This window comes from Dermacentor silvarum, chromosome 5, assembly GCF_013339745.2.
Source record: "Dermacentor silvarum isolate Dsil-2018 chromosome 5, BIME_Dsil_1.4, whole genome shotgun sequence".
NCBI classification, from domain to species: domain Eukaryota; kingdom Metazoa; phylum Arthropoda; class Arachnida; order Ixodida; family Ixodidae; genus Dermacentor; species Dermacentor silvarum.
The window spans coordinates 171,157,054-171,182,331 of record NC_051158.1 but is presented as its reverse complement, the minus strand read 5'-3'; the positions used below and the strand labels follow the sequence as shown (position 1 = coordinate 171,182,331).

General features: G+C 47.7%; 1 protein-coding gene across 2 annotated transcripts; it reads right to left on the bottom strand.

Annotated features, from left to right (window-relative positions):
* Nucleotides 1-822: 822 nt before the first annotated feature.
* On the bottom strand, nt 823-24,973 carry LOC119453905 (gastrula zinc finger protein XlCGF7.1-like). 2 transcript variants are annotated; one of them, XM_049667057.1, is made up of 3 exons: nt 24,790-24,973; nt 15,212-15,420; nt 823-2,469 (listed from the first exon to the last, which is right to left on the bottom strand). In XM_049667057.1, the coding sequence occupies exons 2-3, from the start codon at nt 15,399-15,401 to the stop codon at nt 1,757-1,759; spliced, it is 903 nt and encodes a 300-aa protein (XP_049523014.1). In that variant the 5' UTR covers nt 15,402-15,420; nt 24,790-24,973; the 3' UTR covers nt 823-1,756. The 2 variants fall into 2 exon arrangements, with proteins under 2 accessions (XP_049523014.1, XP_049523013.1); XM_049667056.1 differs by lacking the exon at nt 24,790-24,973 and adding an exon at nt 24,257-24,706.
* Between the last annotated feature and the right edge of the window lie 305 nt (nt 24,974-25,278).

Sequence of the window (25,278 nt, the reverse complement as noted above, 5' to 3'; positions counted from 1 at the left end):
GAGAGGAAACGATGGTCGATTGAAAACCCGGCGCAGAGCGGCGGCGGGCCAGTTGCCATGGCTCCATGACGTCACCCTCATCGCTCTTGATTGGTCATTCCTCTTGCGGCACGCGGCACTTGCTGCAGCATTGGGTCCGAGACCCATTTCGCGCGGCACGCCGCAAAACCTGATTCCTGCCGCTTTTGCCGCTAGCGTGGCCGTAGCCTAACCTCGTTATAATGTCACGGGGTATAATGAAATAACTCTGTTTTCCGATTGCTGTGGAGTATTGCTTACAGTTTTAATTGAATCTGCTCACAACACTGCCATACGGAACTGTGTATCATGAATATAGTTTTTGTTGGTCAGATTATACGACACCCAGGTTATACGATGTTAGCGCGTGCTCCTGATAAAGTCGTATAATCAGGTTTTTACAGTGCTACAAATGTACCTGCAAATTCCTAGATTAGGCTGGAACATCCTGCGCAGTGACTTGCAAGTTCAACATTTAGGAGCATGTGGTGAATTTCGTGCTACCGTGCTGCAGAACACAACCTAGAATGCTACACATGTATGCAGATCCCTAATTCAGACTAGTTCAACAAGGCTGTCAACCTACTCTGTGGTAACAGGGTTGTTAGGACTCTGATTCATGGTTCATGGTTCAGAGTTGAACGTCAAAAAGACAGTCGCTTGCCTACGACACTGGAGCACTTAAAATATGGTAGCTGGTGAGTGCAATATCAGGACGTTGCACTAAGCTGACTAAACAGATCCACGCAGTCGTCTGTCTCTATCGCCAGAGTTGCTTGTTGGTGAGGCAATGAGGTCGAGAGGTTGATGATACAGGAACAGGTTTATTTTACATATTTACAACTGGCACACAGCTTAATGATTAAGGGAGCACACAACGTTTTAGCAGTCTACATCACTGAATCGAAGCACACTACATGTCTGAGCACACCCGAAACACACAAAATATCCACTTAAATACCATCTGTCTTCCCTAGACATGAATATATGATGACATTGTCCCAACCAATTAGCACTGACCTTTGTGCTGCCTTTTGCATGTACTGTCGCATCTTCTCGCAAAACTCCACCCATTATAGGCAAACATCGGATCCGCCTACGATGCAATCGCGAGGCACTCGGGAAGCAGGGGGTCGACACTCGTGGAAGACATTGTATGTTGGCTCCTTGTAGTAATTAGCCGGCTCCCTATGACAGACAGCTTGGGGTGCTTGTAGCAATTGTGGTTTTAGAGGACTATCGCCACTTGACAGCCACTTCACAAACCTGTAGGTTTCAGCTGACGAGTTTCACAATGAAAGCGCCATCGAGTTGTCTATATAAAGGTTTTGACCGCATCGCAAGGTTGATGCATGCTCCCGCTGGTATGCTGGGCCTGTCAGCAAGTTCCGTGACGCCGGACTCCAGTCATAACAGGGCACTCTGTTCTCGCATGTTTTCTGAAGTAATCACACTTCAAAAATGCCTTGGAGCAAAGGGTGCAGCAGCGTGGACAGTTGCCTGTGTGAATGCACAGGTGTTTCTTCATGCTGGACTTACGCGAGAAGCTCTGATGGTATGAATGACAATGAAGTGCATTCTCATCTGTGTGGGTGTGCAGGTGAACCTTCATGCGATTCCTTTATGAGAATGCTGAGGGCATGAAAGGCACTGAAACGACAGCTCACCCCTGTTGGTAAGCAGGTGTATGTTTACGTTGGTCCATTGTTGGCCTACTATGTGGTATTAGGGTGCAGTGTTATATATGTTTCCTCAAGTTATGAGCTTGCGCAAAGGTTTTGGAGCAGAGGGTGCAGTGGTGTGGTCGCTCACCTGTATGAATGCTCAAATGTTTCTTCATGCTGGACTTATGCGAGAAGCTCCGATGGCAAGAAGGACACTGAAATGGCTTCTCACCTGTGTGGGTGCGTAGGTGGACCTTCAAGTGATAGCTTTGTGAGAATGTCTGAGGGCATGAAGGGCAGTGAAACGGCCGTTCACCACTGTGGAGGCGCAAATGTATGTTTAGGCTGCTTCTTTGTGAGAAGCTCTGAGGACAGACACTGCACTGAAATGGCTTCTCACCTGTGTGAGTGCGCAGATGTCTCTTCATGTTGTATTTTTGTGAGAACCTCTGAAGGCATGAAGGGCATTGAAACGTCATCTTGCCTGCATGGGTACGCAGGTGGTTCTTCATGCTAGCCTTACACGAGAAGCGCTGAGGGCATGAAGGGCACTGAAATGGCTTCTCGCCTGTGTGGGTGCGCAGATGTCTCTTCAAGTTGTCTTTTCTTGAGAAGTTCTGAGAGCACAAATGGCATTTAAACAGACAATCGTCAGTATGGACTCTGGTGTGTGCTTTCAAACGAAACAGCTTATCAGTCTCGTAATCACAGAGCTGACAGCAGTAGCAACGTCCCTGCTGTGAGTTGTCACCCTCGGCCGTTGACGAAGAAATAGAAAACCTTGATTCTGCACAAATGAAACAAAATAGAAATTTATTACAAAATGCCAAAGAACATGGATACTAAAGCTAATTATGATTTTTCTTTTTGTTTAGTTTTGTTTATATTCGAGAGGTCTTGAGGGTCATTTTATGTATGATGGAACAAAACATGGCCAGTCTATCTTTCTGATTTGCTCAAAAATTTTGTATTTCAATATCATTGACTCTGCTTGTGAAGTCCCCCTGTTTTAACCAAGAAGACACTTTTCTGAACGGTCAAAAATGATAAAGTTGGAGAATATGGACTGCTCTAAGATTCTCTTGGTTTTCAATAGCCCACGAATAGCTGTGTAAAGAAGCTTCAACACTATTTGCCCTCGCATCCTAGACAAGCATTCAGCGACCACATTTGACACTCGGAAAACTACATAGATGATTCATTGGCAGCAAGGGAAATTTACCTTGTACATAAAACTTCATCAGTGGGTTTCTCCTTGTTGATCGAACGCACAACCTTGGCTACATCTTCATAAGTTCAGATTGCTAAAAGCCGGCAAGGAGATACATGGCTTCCATGAGTGACATCTCACCATTCTTCAACCGAGAAAACTACTCGCAGACCTGGGCTCCACTCACAGTGCTGTTCTTATAGGCTTAACTAACTATGACATCTTGAGTTGCAGTTGTGCCCAAAAGAAACCAATTTACCATACTCTCTCTTCCTTCGCCTCTGAGGAACTGTACTGTAAAGAAATTGTCAAAACAAACATCGCCCTCCCGATTCCGACATGGGAGCAGTCAGCGGCGAGCCGGGGGCCCCAACGGGTCTCCGCCGGCTAGTCCCTCAGGACCTTGTAGGTCTGTCCCTATGTCAAGAGCAATGCGAATTAACACCCTAGGGCATAAAGGCTTAGGCTAAAACAATCTAAAGAGCAGTATACATTAGAAGGTAGGAACGGGGCACATTGTTAGATTCTGGTTACTTTGGGTCCACCCCCGTACTTAGTTTTTGCTTGCATTTTCACAAGGACTACTCATGACATGGCCGATGGAACACACTGCAATCTGCAACACTACCAATGACCGTGCAATATTCAACATAGCCGATCACACCTACACCCTAGCATGATGCAAGACCTTGTTAAATTATGCTGGATGTCCTGTTAAGTGATTGACAGTTCAGTTTATAAGAACTTATCGACGTGTACATGATTAATCTACTCCTGTAAGCATTTTTCACCTGCTAACTTCTATTACGTTTTCACTGGCTGCAAGATGCACCTTCCTGAATCATATATTGTGGCATATCAGCCACAAACTGCAATAACGCCCCATGCGGCTTTCTTCTGCCAGGCTTATCAGCCATCACCCTTGCCTAAGATGTATTCATAAGCAGCTGCCACTGCCTTGATGCGGTCACTTGTAACCTGACCTTATAGTTGTTCACCGGCAGCCAGACTGCTGCCCGGTTACTTTGCCATGCAATAAAGGTATGCCATTCGATGGTCTGACTTCCTGGACGCTGCGTGTATCAACCACACCATATATCTTTCTCGAATATTGTTGCCAATTCCGTAGCAAAAGATTCTTTTTGTAATCAGATTTAGTGCGCAAAGCAAATAGTGTACATTCAGGAACTTACATGAACACCAGAGATTAGACTGGAATGCACAATGAGTCGTGCATAAATGGCTGACGCATTTGACACAAAAATCAGATTTCGACCAACACCCAGTTGCTTGGCATTGCATAATAACTGAAGAATATGCTCTACAACTGAACCACACTTATCACATCATCCTGCTGTCGAAAAGCCAATAGGCATCTCCTGTAGTCTTGGTGAAGAAAAAGGATGGAACCCTGTGCTCCTGCGTCGATTGCCGTCGCCTGAACAAGATCATGAAGAAGGACATATACTCTCTTCCATGGATAGACGGTGCCTTGAATTCACTCTGTAATGCAAAGGATTTTTCATCTATGGATCTCAAGACAGGCTACTGGCAAATTGACATCAACAAAAGGGATAATGATAGCATAGGTCAGCAGTGTGGGAGAATACTCACTCACACTCACTCACCATAATTTTTTCCAGGCCCCACATTCACTCACCACCACTCACAGCACTTACTCACACTCACCTCCACTCACACTCACAGACACTCACTCGCACTCACACTCACAGGCACGCACTCACACTCACCTGTACTCACACTCACTGGTACTCACTCGCACTCACTTCCACTCACACTCACTGACACTCACTTGCACTCACTTCCACTCACACTCACTGGCACTCACTCGCACTCATCTCCACTCACACTCACTGGCACGCGCTCGCACTCACCTGCACTCACACTCACTGGTACCCACTCGCACTCACCTCCACTCACACTGGCATTCACACTCACCTGCACTCACACTCACTGGCACTCACTTCCACTCACATTTGCTGGCACTCACTTGCACTCACCCCTTTGAAATGAGTGCGAGTGTGAGTGAGTGCACTCATGAGTCACTGCGCCGAACTATACCACTCACAATTCGTGTATATTCATAACGAAGCTTCCAATTTAGCACTTGTTGCATTGGGAGTGCGCCAAGGCCGTGTTTTGGACCCAGTTTCATTTTTAATATACATAAAAGATTTGCCTTCCCGATTACATGGTAACATCCGTCTATTCGCTGACTATTGTATTTCGTACCGCGAAATTAATCACAGTGATAATCACCATATACAAAATTCTGCCTTGGTGTCAGGAGTGGCAGATGACTCTAAATGCCCAAAAATCTGTAACACTAACAGTAAGAAATAAATAGATATCTGAGTGTACTTACATTATTAATGACACATCTCTCACTTGTGTATTTCAGCGTAAATATTTAGGTGTCACTTTAACATACACTCTCCGATGGGAAAGCCATGATAACAAAATAACCTCAAGTGGAAATCAATGTACATGCTGAGCACTAAAGCGACTCTTGTTTCTGAGAAGACACCTTCGTCTTGCGCCCCCAGATAAAATTTGCTGGCCTACAAAATGCTTGTTTGAACAGTGCTGGAGCACGCCAATATTGTTTGGTTTCCGTACACAAATAAACTCATTTGAAGAATGGAAGGGGTGCAGAGGAAGGCAATAAGGTTCTGTTTTAATAAATACAAGTTAACGGATTCATTGACTGGATTATTAAGGAGAGCTGGTTTATTAACACTGCAAAGTAGAGCAAAACTAGCACGACTAAAGTTTTCGTTTCATTTTATTCATGGTGACAGAAACATTGACATCAGCCCCAACCTCTCTCTGCCCATCTCTCTGTTATTTACATTAGACGTGTGCATGCTTTCCGCCCATGCTCGCTAAGCTCCCCTTCGGTCGGATTGAGCCAAGAGAGAGGGAAATAGTGGGAGAGATTGACTGTCCGTATACTTAGTCAACCACGTAACGCCGAAACAAACACAAAAGTGAGAACAAAGCGGTATCTATCATTGCACCTTTGTTTTTTCTCCATGTATGCGAGCGTGCGTGTCTGTTACTCTGTGCTAACTTGGCTAGTCCCTCTTCCGCTCTGCCTGTTTATATAAGGAGCCTGTACATGTACGTTTAAGAGTGAAGCAGGAAGAAAATGAGGAGCCATTCCACCCTCTGAAGGCGGATGACCAGCAAAGGTGTAGCAAATCACACGGTATTAAGCGTCTTCACTAGAGGAAGTGATGGCAAATTTGACGGTCATGATTTGGATATGTCTGCCATCAGCGCTCCAGCCCATACATATTCCCTGACGTATTAAAGAAAATGTCGCAGTTTCGCCCGACAGGCGAAGCTTCGATTGCGATAGCAAATTAGTAGACAGCTATACGAAGCAAGGATAGTAGTTTAATGGGCCGTATAAACTTGTAAACATTCACCTACTAACTAAATAGACAAGCACAGTGTCAAGCGCGCACAGGTAAACATGAACGCATCTCGCTAGATGACCGCGGAAACTCGCTGTCAGAACGCTGGAGTAAGGAGGCGCAGCTATAGCCACGAGCGAATTGACCTTCGTGCCGCCTCTCACTTCAAAGCGAACTAAACGCCGCAATAAGCGCAATAAGTCATCACCGCGAGTGAGTTTGTACACACAACGCGCCTCGATTTTTCCGCAAGCAAGGTGAACCGATATCACCTCTGCTTATCGTTCAAGCGCTCACCACATTCACACTCACTTCCACTCACAAGCACTCACTCATGTTCACACTCACCTGCACTCACCTCTATACACCCAGAAGCACTCACCACGTTCACACTCATCTCCACTCTCACTCACAGGCACTCACCACGTTCACACTCACTTCCACTCACACTCATTGGCTCTCGCCTGCACTCACACTCACCTCCACTCACTGGCACTCACTCTCATTCGCACTCACTTCCACTCACACTCACTCGCTTCCACTCACAGTCACTGGCACTCACTCGCACTCACTGCCACTGGCACTCACTCACACTCACTTCCACTCACACTCACTGGCACTCACCTGCACTCACACTCACTGGCGCTCACTTGCACTCACTTCCACTAACACTCACAGGCACTCACCTGCACTCACACTCACTGGCACTCACACTCACTGGTACTCACTCACACTCGCACTCACCTGCACTCACACTCACTGGCACTCACTCTCACTCGTACTCTCTTCCACTCACTTGCACTCACCTGCACTCACACTGGCACTCACACTCACGCCTTTGAAATGAGTGTGAGTGAGTGCACTCACGAGTGAGTGAGCCGACCTATGAATGATAGAGAAGAACGCCTTTATCCCGCCAGACGGGCTATTCGAGTTCAAAGTCATGCCTTCGGACTTTGCCAGGCACATGCAACGTTCCAGTGCGTGATGGACATTCTTGGCAGGCTTGAAGCGGCACACTTGTCTCGTCTAGTTGGAGGACGTCGTCTTTGCCGCGAAGTTCAATGATAATGTTAGGCGGCTTCGGACAGTATTAGAGGCAATGAAGTCACCGAGACCCACCCTGAAACTGAAGTGCCGCTTTGCTTACGAGCAGCTCGGACGTGATCAGCAAGTCTGGAGTCCGCCCCGATCCACAAAAGACTGCTGCCATCACAAAGTTCAGCAGCCCATCAATAAGATAGCAGTGCACAGATTCCTTGGCCACCATGCTTTGTCAAGGACTTTCACGCACTGCCAAGCCATTAACCCATCTTACAAAATCCAACGTTGAGTTCAAGTGGGAAACGCTACAAGTCGAAGCATTCCAAGAGCTGAAATGACGCTTGCTGTAACCACCAGTTCCCGCCCACTTCAATGGTGATGCCGATACCGAAATCCACACCAAAGCATGTAGCATAGGACTCGGCACCACGCTTGTCCAGAGAGAACACGAACTTGGGTCATAGCTTAGGCTAGCTGGTCGCTGTTGGAATCGGAAGCCAATTATTCTACAACGGAAAAGGAGTGCCTTGCCATCATATGGACTACAGCAAAATTCCGACCCTACCTGTATGGTAGGCCATTTAAAGTCATAAGCAACCACTATGCCTTGTGTTGGCTGGCGAACTAAGGACCCTTCAGGCGGCCTTGCACGATGAAGCTTCAGACTGCAAGAGTTTGACATCACCATGACCTACAAGTCAGGAAGGAAGCACTCAGATGCCGATTGCCTGTCTCGTGCCCCAATTGATCTGCTACAGCTCAGTGGCCAAGACTAGGACACCTTCATGGGAACAATAAGCGCAGACAACCACAATGAACAGCAACAAAGACTCTTTATACAAGATTCTGGGCTTTTATGAGCCAAACCACGATATCATTACGCAAACGAAGGATTATACACAGGAGACTATTGACAATGCATATTTAAAAAAGTTAACTGCATCGCTGGCCAGTTCAGCCGACATCCGGGAGGGAAAGGGTTTGATCGCGTGTTCGCTCGCCTCGCGCCAGCTTGTGAGAGCAAAGAGCAGTTCGTCTTTTTTGTCGGGGCGCCCGCGCGCATCGTCCACAAGAAACACGCAATATACATGTAGTATTATCCCCGGCGGAAAAAGCACCGTCCCGGTGCGTCTAAGTATCGGTGGCAACAGGAGGGTAGTATGGTTGTAGGCATGCGACATGCACAACGTCAGTGGAAATCAGGGCAGATGAGGCACTGGTACTGACCAGGGCGATTTCATACGTCACTGGAGTCACGGCATGCAGCACTCGGTATGGGCCTGTGTACCGAGACAGGAGTTTTTCGGACAGGCCAACGTGACGAGTAGGGGACCACAGGAGTACCAGAGATCCAGGCAAAAAGTGGACGTCTCTGTGTTGCCGAATGTACAAACGCCATTGGTTCTCTTGGGAGGTCAGGAGGTGAGCATGGGCAATTTCGCGTGCTTGGGCTGCCCTGGTGATTGCGTCAAGTGATATTCGGTGGTCTCCGCTGCGGCGGATGGACGGGATGTGCCCAGTGGCAATGTGGGTTCTTGGCCGAACAACAAAGAGAACGGGGAATGACTGGCAGTGCCGTGACGCAAAGAATTGTAAGCAAATGTGACATAGGGTAGGGCAAAGTCCTAATCAGTATGTTCGGTCGAGACATACTTTGCAAGCATGTCTGTCAGGGTTCGACTCAGACGCTCCGTGAGACCATTAGTCTGTGGATGGTAAGACACAGGACACAGGGTTAAGCAGGACTGCAGGATGTCTGCGATGACTTTAGAAAGGAATGTCCGACCACGGTCAGTGAGCAGTTGGTGTGGAGCTCCATGCTGCAGAATCACGTCGCGTAAAAGAAAATCGGCGACATCTGTGGCGCAGCTTGTTGGAAGCACTCTGGTGATTGTGTAATCTGTCGCCACAGAGACCCACTTGTTGCCAGACGATAGAGGGAAAGGGCCAAGTAAGTCCAAGCCAACGCGAAAGAATGGCTCCGAAGGAATGTCGAGCAGTTGAAGGCACCCGGCAGGGAGCGTCGATGGTGTTTGGCGGCGCTGGCATTTCTCACACGCCGCAACGTATTTCCGTACAGGCAAGGCCTGGCCAAAAGAAGCGTCGACGAATCCGGTCGTAGCTGCGGGAGACGCCGAGGTGACCTGCCATTGGCAAGTCATGAAGTTCTTGGAGAACAGCTGAACGGAGGTGCTTAGGAATGACGAGTAGGACAGGACCGTCGGGGCTTATGTTGTGGCGGTATAACACACCATCCCGGAGAACAAACAAGTGAAGGAACGAATCAGAGGGCGACGAATCCAAGCGATTAATGACGGCGCGCAATGTGGCATCACGGCGTTGCTCGTCGGCGACGTGTAACAGCGGAGAAACGGAGAAAACGCAAGCGTAAGCATCGGTGTCAGGGTCGGCGGGTGGTTCGTCCACTGGATAGTGCGACAAACAGTCTGCGTCCTGATGTAGGGGGCCCAACTATACTACTACATAGGAATATTCTTGTAGCCGCAGAGCCCAGTGACCAAGCTGGCCGGTAGGATCCTTGAGTGAGGAAAGCCAGCAGAGCGCGTGGTTGTCTGTGATTACAGAGAAGTGCGTGCCATACAAGTACGGGAGGAATTTGGAAACCGCCCAGACGAGAGCCAGGCATTCACGATCTGTAATCGAATAGTTGCGCTCCGCTGCTGTGAGGAGGCAGCTTGCGTAGGCGATAACACGATCACGTTCCTGTTGGCGCTGGGCTAAAACGGCTCTGATACCGTGACCACTGGCATTGGTAGGGACCTCTGAGCAGCGGATGGGTCAAAGTTGCCAAGTATAGGTGGCGTGGTGAAAATGTTTGTCAGGTGGGCAACGTGGCAGTTTGAGCGGGACCCCACGTAAACGGCACGTCCTTCTTCAGAAGATCAGTAAGTGGTCGGGCAATCGCTACGAAGTCTTTAAAGTCTTTAATGAACCATCGGAAGTAGGAGCAGTCTTACAAAACTTCGGACGTCTTTGACAGACTGAGGTACCATGAAAAGACGTGACAGCATGAATTTTCTTCGGGTCTGGTTGAATACCGGAAGCGTCTATGAGGTGGCCCAGCACTGTAATCTGTCGACGACCGAAGTGACACTTCGAGGAATTTAGTTGGAGCCCAGCCTCGCGGAAGACTTGAAGAACAGCTGATAAGTGCTCAAGGTGTGTCTGAAATGTAGGCAAAAATACAAGAACATCGTCTAAGCAGCAGAGGCATGTTGACCATTTGAACCCTTGAAGGAAAGAGTCCATCATACGCTCTAATGTGGCTAGGGCGTTGCATAGACCGAATGGCATAACTTTGAATTGAAATAGACCATCAGGGGTGACGAACACGGTCTTCTCTTGGTCCTTTTCACCCGCAGAAATTTTCCAATAACCAGACCGAAGGTCTACTGATGAAAAGTAGTAGTAGTCCACAAGAAACACGCAATATGCATGTAGCAATATGATTATGAGGCATGCCGTAGTGGGGGGCTCGGGATTAATTTCGACTACCTGGAGTGCTTTAACATACACCCAATGCATGGCACACGTCCATTTTTGCATTTTGACCCCATCGATATGCAGCTGCCGCGGCCGGGATTCTATGCCACGCCCTCGGGCTTAGCAACGCAATGCCAATCTTTGTTGCTACGACCGCGGCGGGTAGCAACAAAGAGCTGCGGAACTGAAAAGCCTCGACGGGTACTTAGAAGGAAAGACCGATGTTGTCCCCAGTGGGCAAAGGTAGAAAAGTTTCATATTGTCACTAGGTGCCAAAGACGATGGAAGGCGTGGAGTACAGAGATGAAGCGAATGCCACCGATCTTGCTGATGTGACAATACGGGGGGGTTGCAAGTGGTTGCCGCCTCCTGATAAAGTTAAAAGGTACTTGAAAACTGCCAACAAGTTGCTTGTTACTGCACAAAGCAGAAGTGTTTATTGGTCCGGGGAGGGAGTCATGGCAGAGTGATGCAAGTCACCCTGGCAATAGAAATGAGAACGGCGATAGAGATCTGCCGGCTCTGTGGCTACCTGCGTGCCGGGGCCACCTGGCCGGCTCTGCCAGAATCCTTGCAGCGGTTTGACTGTTTGCATCATCTGCTGCGGCATCAAAAGTGGTTTGCAACATTCAAAATTCATCGTGTTGTGAGTAGGGTGCCGAACCAGAATTTTTTCGGGTTCAACTTCCGAGCACCATTCCGTTCCTGTTCGAGCCGGTTCAAACGTGTTCGGCGAAAAAAAAAACAAGATTTTTTTTTTTTACTCTTGTGGTGCTGCGTTTTCGTTTCTCTGTCACGTCGGTATAAAAACAGACGCATGACGTAGCTTTCTTTTTGTAAATGTTTTGACTTGGCCAACGTAACTACAATCCACTGCAAAATGTTTTCCATGGGAGGCCAATGATTACAACACTAACTGAAGCGAAATAAAAGGTTCGCAGAGACACTTAAGGCTGCTTACGTGTGCGAATGTGAAAGCATTATTCTTTATGGCCGCAAGTTTATTTTTATTAGTTTATTTTAGTTCATTAATATAATTCAATTTTATTTTACTCTTCGCTCATAAACCTGCAGTTTCATACTCCGCAGTTGTTTTCTTGAGGAAAAGAACAATGGCTCTATGTAGCCGCTGCGGTGCCGCCTTGCGCTCCGCTTCCCTCGCCGACCAGTGATGGGCCGCACCTAGTCTCCAAATGGAGGCATGTAGCCTCCTGGTCAATGGGAAGTGCCTCGATGCCGCCGACGCTCCCCCACCTTCTGGCCAGCAATGACGGGCCGTTCTCCGAATCGTGCATTCTCGCCTGATTCTCTGGCTGGCAGGCAGGCAGCCTACTAGCAAGCGGGCAGCCTCTTTGGCGGGCAGGCAACTTCGCTGGGTAGCAGAGAGCCTGCCCATCCACCATCTTTTTGGTACCATCAAATTTCGCCACACACACACACATATTTTACGCTTTTCATGTACCTATAGTTTCAACAGCGTTTTAGCTTTAACGTGAGAGCATTACCACTGTTAGCAGTCAAAAACTCTCCGGCATCAGCGTCAGCATCCACCTGTGAAGCGTGGCAGGCGGCATTTAGAGGGATTTCACTCTCCCCACCTTCCACCTGCTAACAGACCGGCTAGTGGGAAGGAACGGCTATAATTACTCACTGATTATAGGGAAACACCGGCGACAGCGCTAATCTTCCTTTTATACGACGTGCCACGTCGTAGCATCCACTGTACAACAGTGTTCTCACTTTCCCGCCGGGGCACACGTCAATACTGGTCAGGCGCATAAACAAGTTCCAGAATGTTCAAGTCGCCTCTCTGACGTGGCGCCGCCGCCCATGAGGAAAAGTGGAGATGGATTTACTTAACACTGTAAAGGCTACACGCACTCTGCAAGTCGATTTCTCTCCATCGTTCTGGAGGCTTCTACGGCGCACGCCGGCGTGCTTATTCAAGCCGCATAGGCTTTTTCATACGTGCGCCGATTTCTTGCAACAAATGGTGACTATAAGAGGCTGATAATTTGATAAAAATCTACTTATGATGGTTCTATCAGGATGTGCAGAGCATGGACGGACGATGCTGCCACATTATCTCTCGTCAGCGTCTCCCGTTTTTCTCAACAATGCTTCGAGCAAATAAAGTTCTCTGTTCTCACTTTACCAGACTGCTCTACTCGAAATCTCCGTTCCCGGAAGTGGTGCGGAACAGTTCCTTCGATTCGTTCCGGTTTGGGTTCAGTTCCAAAATGGCGCAAAAAGTACGGGTTCGGTTCAGTTCCAGTTCCGGCAAAAATTCAGGTTTGGTTCTAGTTTTCATTTAGCTTCTGGTTTGAAAACCTAGTTGTAATTTAGTTAATGGACTTGGGCTGGGACTTTTAAAAAATTCGTGTCATCCCTAAATTCGTATTGGGAATGATCGTATCACCGCGGTCCTACAGTAATCGGGTTGCATAAAAAAAGAAGGCAAAGGGGACAAACATTCAGACATTTTAATTCGATAGAAAGAAGTACAGTCAAACTCACTTATAGCATTACTGGTTTTAACAATGCTCGGATGTAACAATGAGCAGCTGGCGCACGATCAACTTTTGTGTGTCTTCTGAGGTAAAATAAACCACTTACTACAATGTCCCAATGGTGCATTATTGGCTATAAAATCCGGTTACTGGGTGTCTGCCCTGAAACTAAAAGGAACACAAAATCCAGGAAAAGAAAAAAATGTGAGCCGCTTCGTCGCCACACCGCCTTTGTGCCGCGCACCCCTCATGGTACGCCTTCATCACATAGCCTGGAAACAAAGATAAAGCAAGAGCCAATTTGCCACACCTGCCTTTGTGCCATGCACCTTGCACAGTACGCCTTTGTGTCCCCCCTATCCCGCCCAGCTCTGAATTGCAAGCGGGTGGAAGGGAGGTGCGCACGATGCAAGCGATGTGTTGCAACGAAAGGATGCGATGAAGGCGTGATGAAGCAACTCATTTATTTTTCTTAAAGGGCCCCTCACCAGGCCACATAGCAAATTTTGGTTATACACTGGAAGTTGTTACATGCCCTCTAAGGAGTGTTCTACAGCAACAACTTTTCAAATTAGTTCATTAATAGCAGAGATATAAATATTTGAAGTGGCGCGAACCTACAATTTCAGAAGGTGAGCGTCACTGTCAACATTCACACCGACTCTCTCTCCACTTGCCCCATCAAGCTTCCGCTGGCGAAATTCCCTCCCTACATTCTCCCAAACCAGAGCCGGAGGATCACATGACACTTACGTCACAGGCCCTGCCTTCTACTTTTTTTTTCTTTCTCTCTTTCTCTCTTGCGCGAATTTTTGCTGAGTGGCACACTTCCGGTGACGGTCTGGCACACAAACTGTTGCATTTGTCTCGTTTGATGCTCTTCACAAGAACACTTGATCAGTGCCACAATCACGAGCAATGGGGCAGGCGGCGTGAGAGGATGAAAGAGTATGGTCGCGGCACTGAAACACGGTAGAAAATGAGGTAATTTCTTTCTCTGCACGCGAGACTGCATGACGTGGGAACAAGCAGACGAAACATAAGTATAGCTCTCTTGCTATGGTACAAATTGAAGGAAAAACACGCGGACATCCGGTTTGCATGTTTTATTATTTTTATAAACAATTTGTCTATTGAAGCAACATATTAAACAAATAACTGATGCATCCTTCAATAATTCTCGAAGTCATGTGTCACTATGAGTGACGTCGCAGCACTGCCATGCACGTAGGCACACTAGCGCGATATATGTAGACTTTCCAGCTGGAAGCGTGGCGCCCACAAAGAGAAGGGCAAACGGCATTTGGTTTCAAATTTGGGCTCTTTCCGCGGCGTGTAGGGATGTAATACTTAGCAGAGCGATCATTAGCATGCATTGCATGCCCTGCGCTTGTCAGCTCAAAATGGCCAGACCTGTCAATGCGATGAAGGTGTGCCGTGCGGGGTGGGGTGCACAGCACAAAGGCGAGTGTAACGAAGCAGCTCGCATTTTTTTTCTCAAGGATTTTCCGTTTTTGTTTTCAGCAGACACACCCAGTAGCCAGATTTAATTGTTATAACTGATAATGTGGCGTGGGAGCATTGTCGTAAACGGTTTATTTTACCATAGAACACAAACAAAAAATGACAGTGCATTGGCTGCTCACTGTTATATCCAATATATTGTTAAAACAGGTATTGTAAGTGGGCTAGGCTGTACATACCAAGCTATGCCATGCATACATATAATGTCATACATACCAAGCTAGGCAGACTTGGCCATTTACCACAAACTCAGACAAGCAATCAAAAGTAAGAGAAGTGCCGGTTACTGCCAACCTGAGCTGGAGCTTGATTGATCCACAACCTCCACAGTCTGCGTGCTCCTTGACACGCTCCATGCTTTCAAGGAGCACCCGTTAGACTTGTCAGCCAGAGGCAAGCTGCACTGCGTGCCAACTTCGACTTGAGTGATGACTTTGGAAGGAGTGTGGCATGCCGCTTTGGTAACAGTGATGCCCAGGCTCATAGCTTTTGTGACATCATGCCTGCAGAAAATTATTGGAGGAAATGAAGTCCTGCTACATCATCGAGTGACAAATACATCAATAAAAAAGATGCAGATTACATTGCATAACCATGGAACACAAAACAAACATTTCGGTTCAGTAAAGGACTACAGAGGACAATGCACATTGAATACTGGAAAGCAGGGCAACCTTTCTCTGTGTAAGGTTGGTGCATGGCAGGCTTGAATGTATCTCAAATTTAAGCAGTACATATCTCAGGCTTAAGTTTTTCATTTCACATAGTGACACTTTTTGAAGCTATTGGTGTACACTAATACAAGCCAATTATAAGATCGCAAGGTCTTCACTATCAGCCCATTAACCCATTAAAGACCGGTTTCTTTTTCTTCGTGTTTTATCGCAACAAATGTAATTTTGTACCGTATCTGCGTCTAAGTCACATAAAAGCTTTCATTGTGAACGTGCTCTTAAGGCTCGTTCACACCGGAGGCGGAGCGGCAAAGCGGCCAAGCGGCAAAGCGGGGAAAACCTCCTCTCCAGGCGGCGAAAGCGGGCGGAAAACGAGGCGGCTAGTCCGATCGCCCCCGGACCGATTTTTTGCCGCCCGCCCAAGCTCGCCGCTTTGCCGCAGCCAATCAGAACGCCAGACGACGGTGGCGCTGGTGTATCTCGGCGCGAGATCTGGGCACGGGCGGTCGACCGGTGCCATGAGATGGCGACACGTCCCCCGCGAAAGCGCTCGATGCTCCGCCTCCTCGGCGGCGCGGGCAGCCAGGCAAGCCGTCTGGTCTGAACAGGCCCGCGTGGTCGCCGCCTCGCCGCTTTGAAAAGCCCGCTTGGCCGCTTTGCCGCTCCGCCTCCGGTGTGAACGAGCCTTTAGTTTACAAAATATGGCCCGTGACTATATGGTCACGCTGGGCCCCTATGCTACAGCAAAAAGCACATGACAAATTCTGTTTCTGGCCTTGACACATCGAAACAAAAATAATTAGGGACTTGTGGGACACCTAATTAGTATGGTATGGTTCGAAGCATAGGATTCAAATGCCAATGTCACATTTAGTGCACTGTGCTGTTGCAATTGCCTCTAGCCCACCAGCGCCTTTTGCCGTTGGGTACAGCTCCAACAAAGTGAGCCACTTTGTCATATCGTGCACTACAAAAAGCAACGCCAAAAGGCTTTGACGTTGTTTGAGATCAGGTCCTTTCGGCTTGTTGTCCCATCTTCTGAGGTATCTTTGGCCTTTTTGCCTCCAGAATTCAAGCTGAGTGATGTTGGACCCTGTGCTGCGAATAAGCGCCCAACCGTTGCTTATGGCCACATCCCAAAGGCAAGTGAATATTAGCCACCACCATTTCTCGCCGCGAATTGCAATCTGGTAGGCCCCTATGTTTGCATCCATCTGGTCTGTGCCTCCCATAAAGCAGTTATATAGGGCAACAGCATCTGGACAAGGCACTTTGGTCCTCTCCTACTGAGCACGGGAATATCTGTCTGCAGATGACATGGGCTCTACACTGTGTACGGCGCTTACAATTGTTGTAACAGTGTTGTCCATCCAGCGCACAATTATCCCGTCGTCTGAAAGCACGTGCACTTCATACCCACAGGGCTGGCGTTGGACAATGGGCTTCTTCGATTTTACACTTCTGGCTACCTGCGGGCTGCCAGAGCCAGCCAGAGCGCCTTCGCTTTTCTCAGGTTGCCCCGTCCACCGCGCGATCGTTTTACTCGTGCTGGAAGCTTCCGGCTAACCGCAGGCTGCCAGAACCAGCCAGGACAATTTTGATCTGGCAGCTCTCTGGATGTTCTCTGGCCAGCAGACGACAAAAAGAGGCGATGAGCGCTCGCCGCCATCTTTGTGGGGACTTGACGGATTGCAACACGGGCGCTAGCCCGCGCCGCCCCCGGCTGGCGTGCTTTTGGACTCGCATACTTCTCAAAGAAATTCCCGATGTCGGCATGGTGTATGGATCGCTGACTGCATTACTTCTAGCGTTCCATGTTCCGCCTTGCGAGGCGGAGCCATACGAGCGGCGGAGAACCACTTGAAGGAAGTTTTCTTTTGTTTGTGTCCCGTGAATGCTTCTTCTCGGACGTGAACAGCACGCTGTGCTCTCGATCATGCTTGCATGGTATCTTCATCGTGTTCCGTGCAAGTTGTCGAAGTTGTAGACGCTCATTCCCACTATTGCAGTGCCTTTTCGGTTCATGTAATTTTCTGGTGGTATCCCTTTTCACATTGTTCGCGTATATGTGGCAATATGTCTTTTTTCTGCAGTTAGTGTAGGCATCGCAGCTAACCCGTGTTCGCTCCGTCTCTCCGTCGTATCTTGGATGGCAGCTCGAAACCGATGCGTTCTACCTATATATATAGGCCGTTGATGTTAAAGGATTGCACTGGTTGAGATGAGCAATGACCACACATACATTAGCTTTATTATTGCTCTCATGATCGACCAATACTATTTTTCGTGTGAAGCTTTCCTCGGGTTACAGGCGGCGTGCATTTTCACGTGCCAGCCGCAGTCCCAGCTCCTTCAGCACAGGAGCAGAATTAAGAGAAGCACCATCAGGCGAAACAAACTTTTTGACATCGAATTTAAGCATCTCACAATTTTATGCATATAAGACACACCCGATATCCTGCTTTTTCGTGTCTTGTCAAATGATGTCAAATGTCGCCGGTGGCCGACGTGATTGCATTATGAGCAGGCATCCTCAAGCGACGGATCACATAGATGCGATTTCATGTCTTGGAATCAGACACATCGCATGCCGTTAATTGCGCTGTGCTAAGTGAGCTGCACAGTGAGCGTCCTGTGCCAAGTCGTGCGAAATCTCGCAAAAGTGATCGTATTCCTGAATGCAACTATACATTTCCAAGGTGGCAACGCAGAAATGGGCCGACTACGCCACGTGCGCGCCGGTTGCTGCCATGCTGGTAGCATGTAGCATGTTTACATTTCTCCTGCGGCCAGTGCTGTCCCGGCATTCGATTTTCCAAACTTCGGGCAGCTCCGGGTCATCTTGGGATCCCAGCCCACGTGACTTCCTATCAGAACCGGAACTAGCTCGCTGCCGTCTGGCTGCCAGCAGGCTACCAGAACTCCGAAAATCGAAGAAGCCCAATAAAGGGAGCCCAAAGGCCCAGAATGACCATATGGCAACACACACAATAACATGCTCGTACGCAAAATAAACTAACATCAATCTCTCACAAATTATTACTGGAAGTCATGTATAGCATGAGGTATAGAGAGACATGTGGATCATGCTATTACTGAAATAAATACTGAAAGAAAAATACATGTACCCACGCAAACGTTGCATCTTGACGTGCCGAATTGCAAGCCAGTATTTCCCACTTTCTTGAGCAGCTCCCAAATAAACAGACAATTTGTGCCACTTGGTGTCTCTAAGCTGTGTCCTAAGCTCTCGAAAGGCCCGTTGGGGCAAGTTGGGCACGGTTTTTTTTAACCTGTACAAATTGAAATGCTTCGTGCACATCTGCGTGACCTGCATGACACGCTGGTAGCTAATGGGTTAAATGTCCACTGCAGGATGAAGATCTCTCTCGGCGATCTCCAATCGCCCCAGTCTTGCGCTGGTTGATGCCATCGTATGCTTGTAGATTTCCTCATTTCATCACACCATCTAAATGTGTGCTGGCCATGACTGCACGTCCCTTCCCTTCGTACCCATTCGGTAACTCTAACAGATCACCTGGCCTACGCATTCATAGCCTGCCCAAGTTAATTTTAATGCGACTAGCCATCTTGAGATACTCCACACATTTTTCGGTGTCATTCTGATTGCCTGTGTGTGTATGTAAATGTTTTCCTGCAAACTTGGGTCACTGGATAGTCATTGGTCGAATGGGTAGTGTGCTGTGTTCGAAACCAACCATTGGACCAACTTGGGTTACTAAATATGTGGCACACACTCTTCAATAGACGTCTTTCACATCAACTTGGGCAGGTGAGTATGCACTCTCGAATTAATCTGTTGCATTCCAACTTGGGTCGCTGGGTATATGCGACTGGGAATGCGACGTTCTTCAATGAACCTCTTTGAAGCCAAATTGTTCCACTGCTCATCCGCCACTGCATATGTGCCGCCGTTCAATGAACCTCTTTGAGAGCAACTTAGGTCACTACTGGATATGTGCCACTGTGCTTCTCTTCAATGAACCTCATTCACGCAAACTTGGGTCACTGGGCATGTGCTGTTCATTAAAACATATCACCAATTATACACCCATCATAAAATGGATTGCTATTAGCATTAACATCACCAATCATCTCCAAAGGAAGGATTTGTTTATGCGTTAGCAGTCTTAGAGTACTTCATACACTTTCTGGCGGTCAGGAATCCATGTATGTTTCTAGTTTCTATCTATGCAAAATTTGTATCTGACGCTTTCCCGCCTACCTGGCTCACTGGTTAATGGTCGAATGGGCAGCGCATCAGGCTACTGTGCTGAGGATTTGTGGATATGCTCGAGAGATTAAGAAAAATTACCAGCCCTTCCCCTGTCGTGAAAATGGGGGTAGGCGAAGCTTGTGGCAAGACGACGCTGTCGCAGGCGTTCTGCTTCGTTTGCCCTAAACTCGGGGTCAGCGGTTCTTCACTGACATTTGGCCTTAAGGTCTCGCTCCCACAACTTGGGTCCGCGGCTCTTCGGTAACGTTTCGGCTGGGCTTCGGAAGCCCTCGCGCTAGAATCGGCAAGTCGGCGACGAGCCCTTTCCCGAGCGAGTTCACGGTGCCGTTGCTCAAACGCAGCCTGCTCCTCGGTGGAACACACCATGCGCAGCCTTCCCATCTGGTCGATTTTTTTCCTTCTTTCTCTCAATACCTGGTAGTTCCAGTACGGCAATGCTCTCGGCCACACATCTCTGCGCGCTTGAGTTTTGGGCCAAGCACAACTTCGAAAAGCTGCGCCAGCCCCCCTGCAGTCCTGACCTGTCGCTGGCAGGCTTTTTCCTGTTCCCGAAAATCAAGATCGGCGTGAAAGCAGTCCGTTTTGGGGCCATCGAAGCGATTCAAGCTTGCCGTGACAAGGGCTCTGAAAATAATAATTTCTTAAATGTGTTGCAAGCATCTTAAACACTTCTCTGGACCTGTACTGAAAAATTCAATAATATGTGGGCAGTGCTTTAGTAAACCGGTTTCAAAGGTAGACGGCTGGGTGTCTGCGTCATATGCAGCGGGTCCTCTTCTTTCATTGTTTTTCACAATATTTTAACTCCATCATCCATTTCAAGTGGTTGGACGGGTGCTTTCTAAGTATGCTAGACATGAGACAGTTGATGTTCTCATATCTAATGACTCTATTGAGAATTCTTGCATGGAGCCCACATTACGCACACTTCATTAAGTTGAAAATTTTTTATCTTTTCTGCAGCAATACACTCTTCATGATTCTGAAGGTTTAAAAAAGCCCTGAAAGGGTTAAAGAAGATAGAGTCAATAAAGGCGCAATCAGTTACCATCCGACATGACTCATGCTTGCATCTCTGTCGAGATAATCGACCATGCAGCAGTTGCTGCCCTCCTCTCCACAGTGCTAATGTCAGCTTTCTTCTGTAATTGCGCAAGTGTACTAAATCTAGCCGTGGGAGTGCTAGCCAGCACCACTCACAGCTGTGATGGCAAACTAGAGCCATCCTTTCAACCACAGGCATCACGCAGCACGTGATCTTGGAAGCAGGCTGAAGCAGGCAACTGGCCAATAGACCTTCGTGTGCTACCTTGAGGCATCAAGGCTAAACGTTACTAGACTACGTTCAGTTGTTGAACTCTCCATAGGTGCTGTATATCGCGGGCACCCCCCAGCCTCGGTTTGCCACCAAAGGGCGGGAGCCCAGCAGGTAGCTCTACGCGGGTGCAGCTCTGCGTTGGCGAAGGCACTCGGGTCTGCCAACTTCGCAACTTACAAACGCAACAAAAGTTTTCTAATGCCTTTTTAATGTTTGTATAGCCTTTCATTTAGCAGATCGATTGAAAAACTTTACTGAGATGTGAAAATTCTGCTGTGCTCCCCCAGAGTGCGCTGTTAAGGCTGATTCACACTACGCCGACAGGGCACCGATTTTGGGCCAAGCACAACTTCGAAAAGCTGCGCCAGCCCCCCTGCAGTCCTGACCTGTCGCTGGCAGGCTTTTTCTTGTTCCCGAAAATCAAGATCGGCGTGAAAGCAGTCCGGAGACAGCGTTTTCCTTCCTTGAACCATTGGCCACAGTGTTTCCCGTCCTGTAAACTGCTCGCGTCATCAGTCGGCAGACCAAAATCGTTCTTGTGTCATCGTAGTGTGAATCAGCCTTTAGAGTCCTTAGTCCAGGTCCGCAGCAGCTCTGGCCATCCGCTGCGCTCCACTATTCAGCCATTGCTGATTAGTACTGATTAATTATTCATGTGAATGCATTTATGGCTCATGAAGCGGAAAATCCGGCGTAGGCGGCTTTGGCCTGACCATACGATGGTCCGAAAATTCAAGGGAGCCAATCGAGACAGTTGATGACGTCATTAAGGCAAAGTTAATTAAGGCAGAGTGAATTAAGGTGAAATTAATTAAGGCACACTTAATTAAGAAAGCCATTGTTGTAAGTCGAACCCACGACTATTGGTGTTAATTATGGTGGAATTAAGGCCCAGTTAATTAACATATACTTAATTAAGGCAATCATACCCACGACCTGTGGTGCTAAGGCGAAGTTAATTAAGGCACAGTTAAGGTAGAATGAATTGTCACGTTTAATTATGATGTTCATTACGGCACGGGAACCCATGACCGTTAGGGCAGTCGAACTCACTACCCTTGGCGTTAATTAAAGTGAATTAAGGCCTAGTTAATTATAATAGAGTTGAAGTACTCGAATTCACGACTTTTGGTGGCAGTCGAACCCACTACCCTTGGTGTTAATTAAGATAGTTAATTAAGGCACTTGAACCCTCGACCTTTGGTGGTTAGCAATGCTTTCGTATTCACCCACGTAGGAAAAAGTGCCCCTTGACTTTTTAATTATTTATACGATTTGTTCATTACCACTAATTGTTGCTGTTAATGAGCAGTTGTACCTGCCAGCAGACCAATAGGTTAATTCATTAATTAGTACTAGTAATAGGTGCTACTAATCAGCAGTTGTAGCGGTCAGCAGGCCGATCGGTGCACTTCCTTTAAAATAGGGATAAATCCCCAAGGCACCTACTCTCAATATATACACACTCTCAGCACTTCATCTCGAGATGAAAAAAAAAATGAAGGTAGCGCTGTTTTCTTTCATCAAAGCACCATATTATCAAGTGCAATGTTGAAACCTACATGAGGTTTGGAGCAGACTTTACTTGCACATTCATGGCACATGCTCGCTGCAGGAACCACGTATAATAATAAAATTTGTTGATACGGCCGTAAACTCAAAATGCACACAGCATCCAACACACAAAAGAGAAACAAGTTTTCTAGATTCTTTTCCTCCTGTGTGCTTTGTGAGTGCACCAGGCATCAAGTGCAATAGAATATTACAAGTGTTCTGGCCAACACGATTTTAAATATGGGTTTAATTATTGTGGTAACTCACAACAGTTAACTGTAAGCATCAAAGGTTAGATCTGTGGACAAGCCTTGCTACCTGTCTAGCATGATAATGCTAGGGTGTCATACATGACTCAGGCCACTTTTAATTAAATCCATTTCTGCAGCAGCAGCACCAGCATTAGAACCAACAAGCATGCCCCTAGCAAATGGCATACCAGATTCTTGACTGAGCAAACCAGCAGCAATCGGTACTTTCGGCTATATTTGTTGTCAACAAGGAACTGTTAAGTTGGGTTTTTAAAGGGCCCTTCACCAGGTTTTGGCCATATTTAACAAACAAGCATAACGTACGCATGACGTGCTGACAATTGTGTCTGCATAGTATAAAATCCCAATCCAAACACCATGCCCCTTCCCTCCCTGCCAGACTCACTGTCACATGCCCAGAAGCCTCTTTTCAGTGATTGTTTCATCACTCACCATTACTAATCATCCAATGCAGAAGGTGCAGCATTGCAAGAAAAGAAGAGAAGGAAGAAAAGGAGGTGGGGCTTGATGCCACAGTACATCTCTCGGCTCTGGTAGCCACGTTAGCTCCGGTATGTGAGAAGGCAAGAAAAGATTAGATTATGGGGTTTCACGTGCCAAAACAACGTTCTGATTATGAGGCACGCAATAGTGGAAGACTCCGGAATAATTTAGACCACTTCTATCGCCTCTAATAAAAAAACAATTTGAAAAATTGTTTTGGTAAAACACTTCTAAGGTATCGTTTTATTGCTTCGAGTGTGTAACCAAAAGTTTGCAATGGTGCCTACAGTTGGCCCAACAAATATACGGTGCAAGCAGAAGAAATCATCAAAAGCTGTAAAGACAGCTGCAGCACAGTGAAACAAATTAGACAAGTGTTGTACACACAGCCAGAGGTCTGGGCCTAGAGCACTTCACAATGTTGCTGCCACAAATAGAAACATATGCACCTCATGCAACAGTGCAAAAGTACTTTAGCTGTAAACAGCCCGACAGCGCAGACGAAAACAGCAACAAGGCCAATGACACGGTGCCTGTTTCATCTGGATTCTTGCTGCGCAAAGTTACGAACGCGATGTAACAACGAAAGCAACGGACGTGTATACATAGAACGATGAGCTGATCATACACTCGTGTATGTTTACTTTCGTAAGTACCCGTAAGCAGCAGCAGCAGTCAAGTGGGTTGGTTTGCCTGCTCGATCAGAACGTACACATGGAATAACATAACTCCACAGCTTACATATAAGAGCTCTGAGTGAAGGAAGTACGCCGTCGCTACCTGCAGTGCCACAAACGGAAGGTGCTGGCGTGACTCGAGCGGTCAGCGGTGAACCGGGGAATGAAATGCAGCCGTGTGGGCGACCACATTGCTTGAGTACAACAGCACAACCATCCCGTGACCTCCGCATAAGTAAATGGGAGAAGCAAAGCTTATACAGTCATCTCATAGAGGCGCAGAAAAAAAGACACAATGAGACCGCATTTGCCGGCACTAATTCAACTGAGAGCACATGTATGCATGTGTTGCCGGCTAGGAGCTACCGGCCGTTTTTTCACATCGCGACTAAAGAAAGAAGTGGGAACACACGCCTATTGCACATCGCTAACAGTGGCAATCTAGCTACTGTTCCAAGAAACTAAAGGAACTGCAGCAGCGTCCATCGAAAGTACGAATTGAATGGATCACGCGAATCTGGAGAGACCGTCTCGCACTCGCTGGCATTTCGAGATCACTTTATACCACCCGGTTGTTCCTACACGTCTCAGCAAAAGAACGGGCAATCGCACAACACTAGTAGCAGCTACACTCACCTTTGCGTTGCGATCGATAGCTCCCGGTAGCTCTAGGCACTATAGCTACAGTGTACTAGAGGCTGTATCCATGGCCCACTGCAATGTACGCAACTCAAAGCACTGCTCAGAGCTTCTAAACAAGTACAAGATACGAGAACCAAGCCAACACCACAGTACACGAAATTCGACGAAAACTCGCGCTGCTTGCATGTGCGCGCCATAGAATAAAGAAGTGCGCGCACCAAGGTGGTGTCCATGACCCAACGACACCCCACCGTCCTCGCGGTAATGAATACGCATCTCAAAGGCCATGAATTTGCTTACTGCATGCGGCGGAAGCAACTGCAAGAGCCAGATGTACGTCATAAAGTGCGTTCGATTTGCTTGCTCTTTGTTAACTAGTCCGTGCATAGAGTTTCTCAGGAGTCCATGGAACTAGCCACCGTAATGGAACGATGAGCGGGACGAGCGGCTGAGGCGGCGCATGCTTTGCAGTGCTACAGTGTA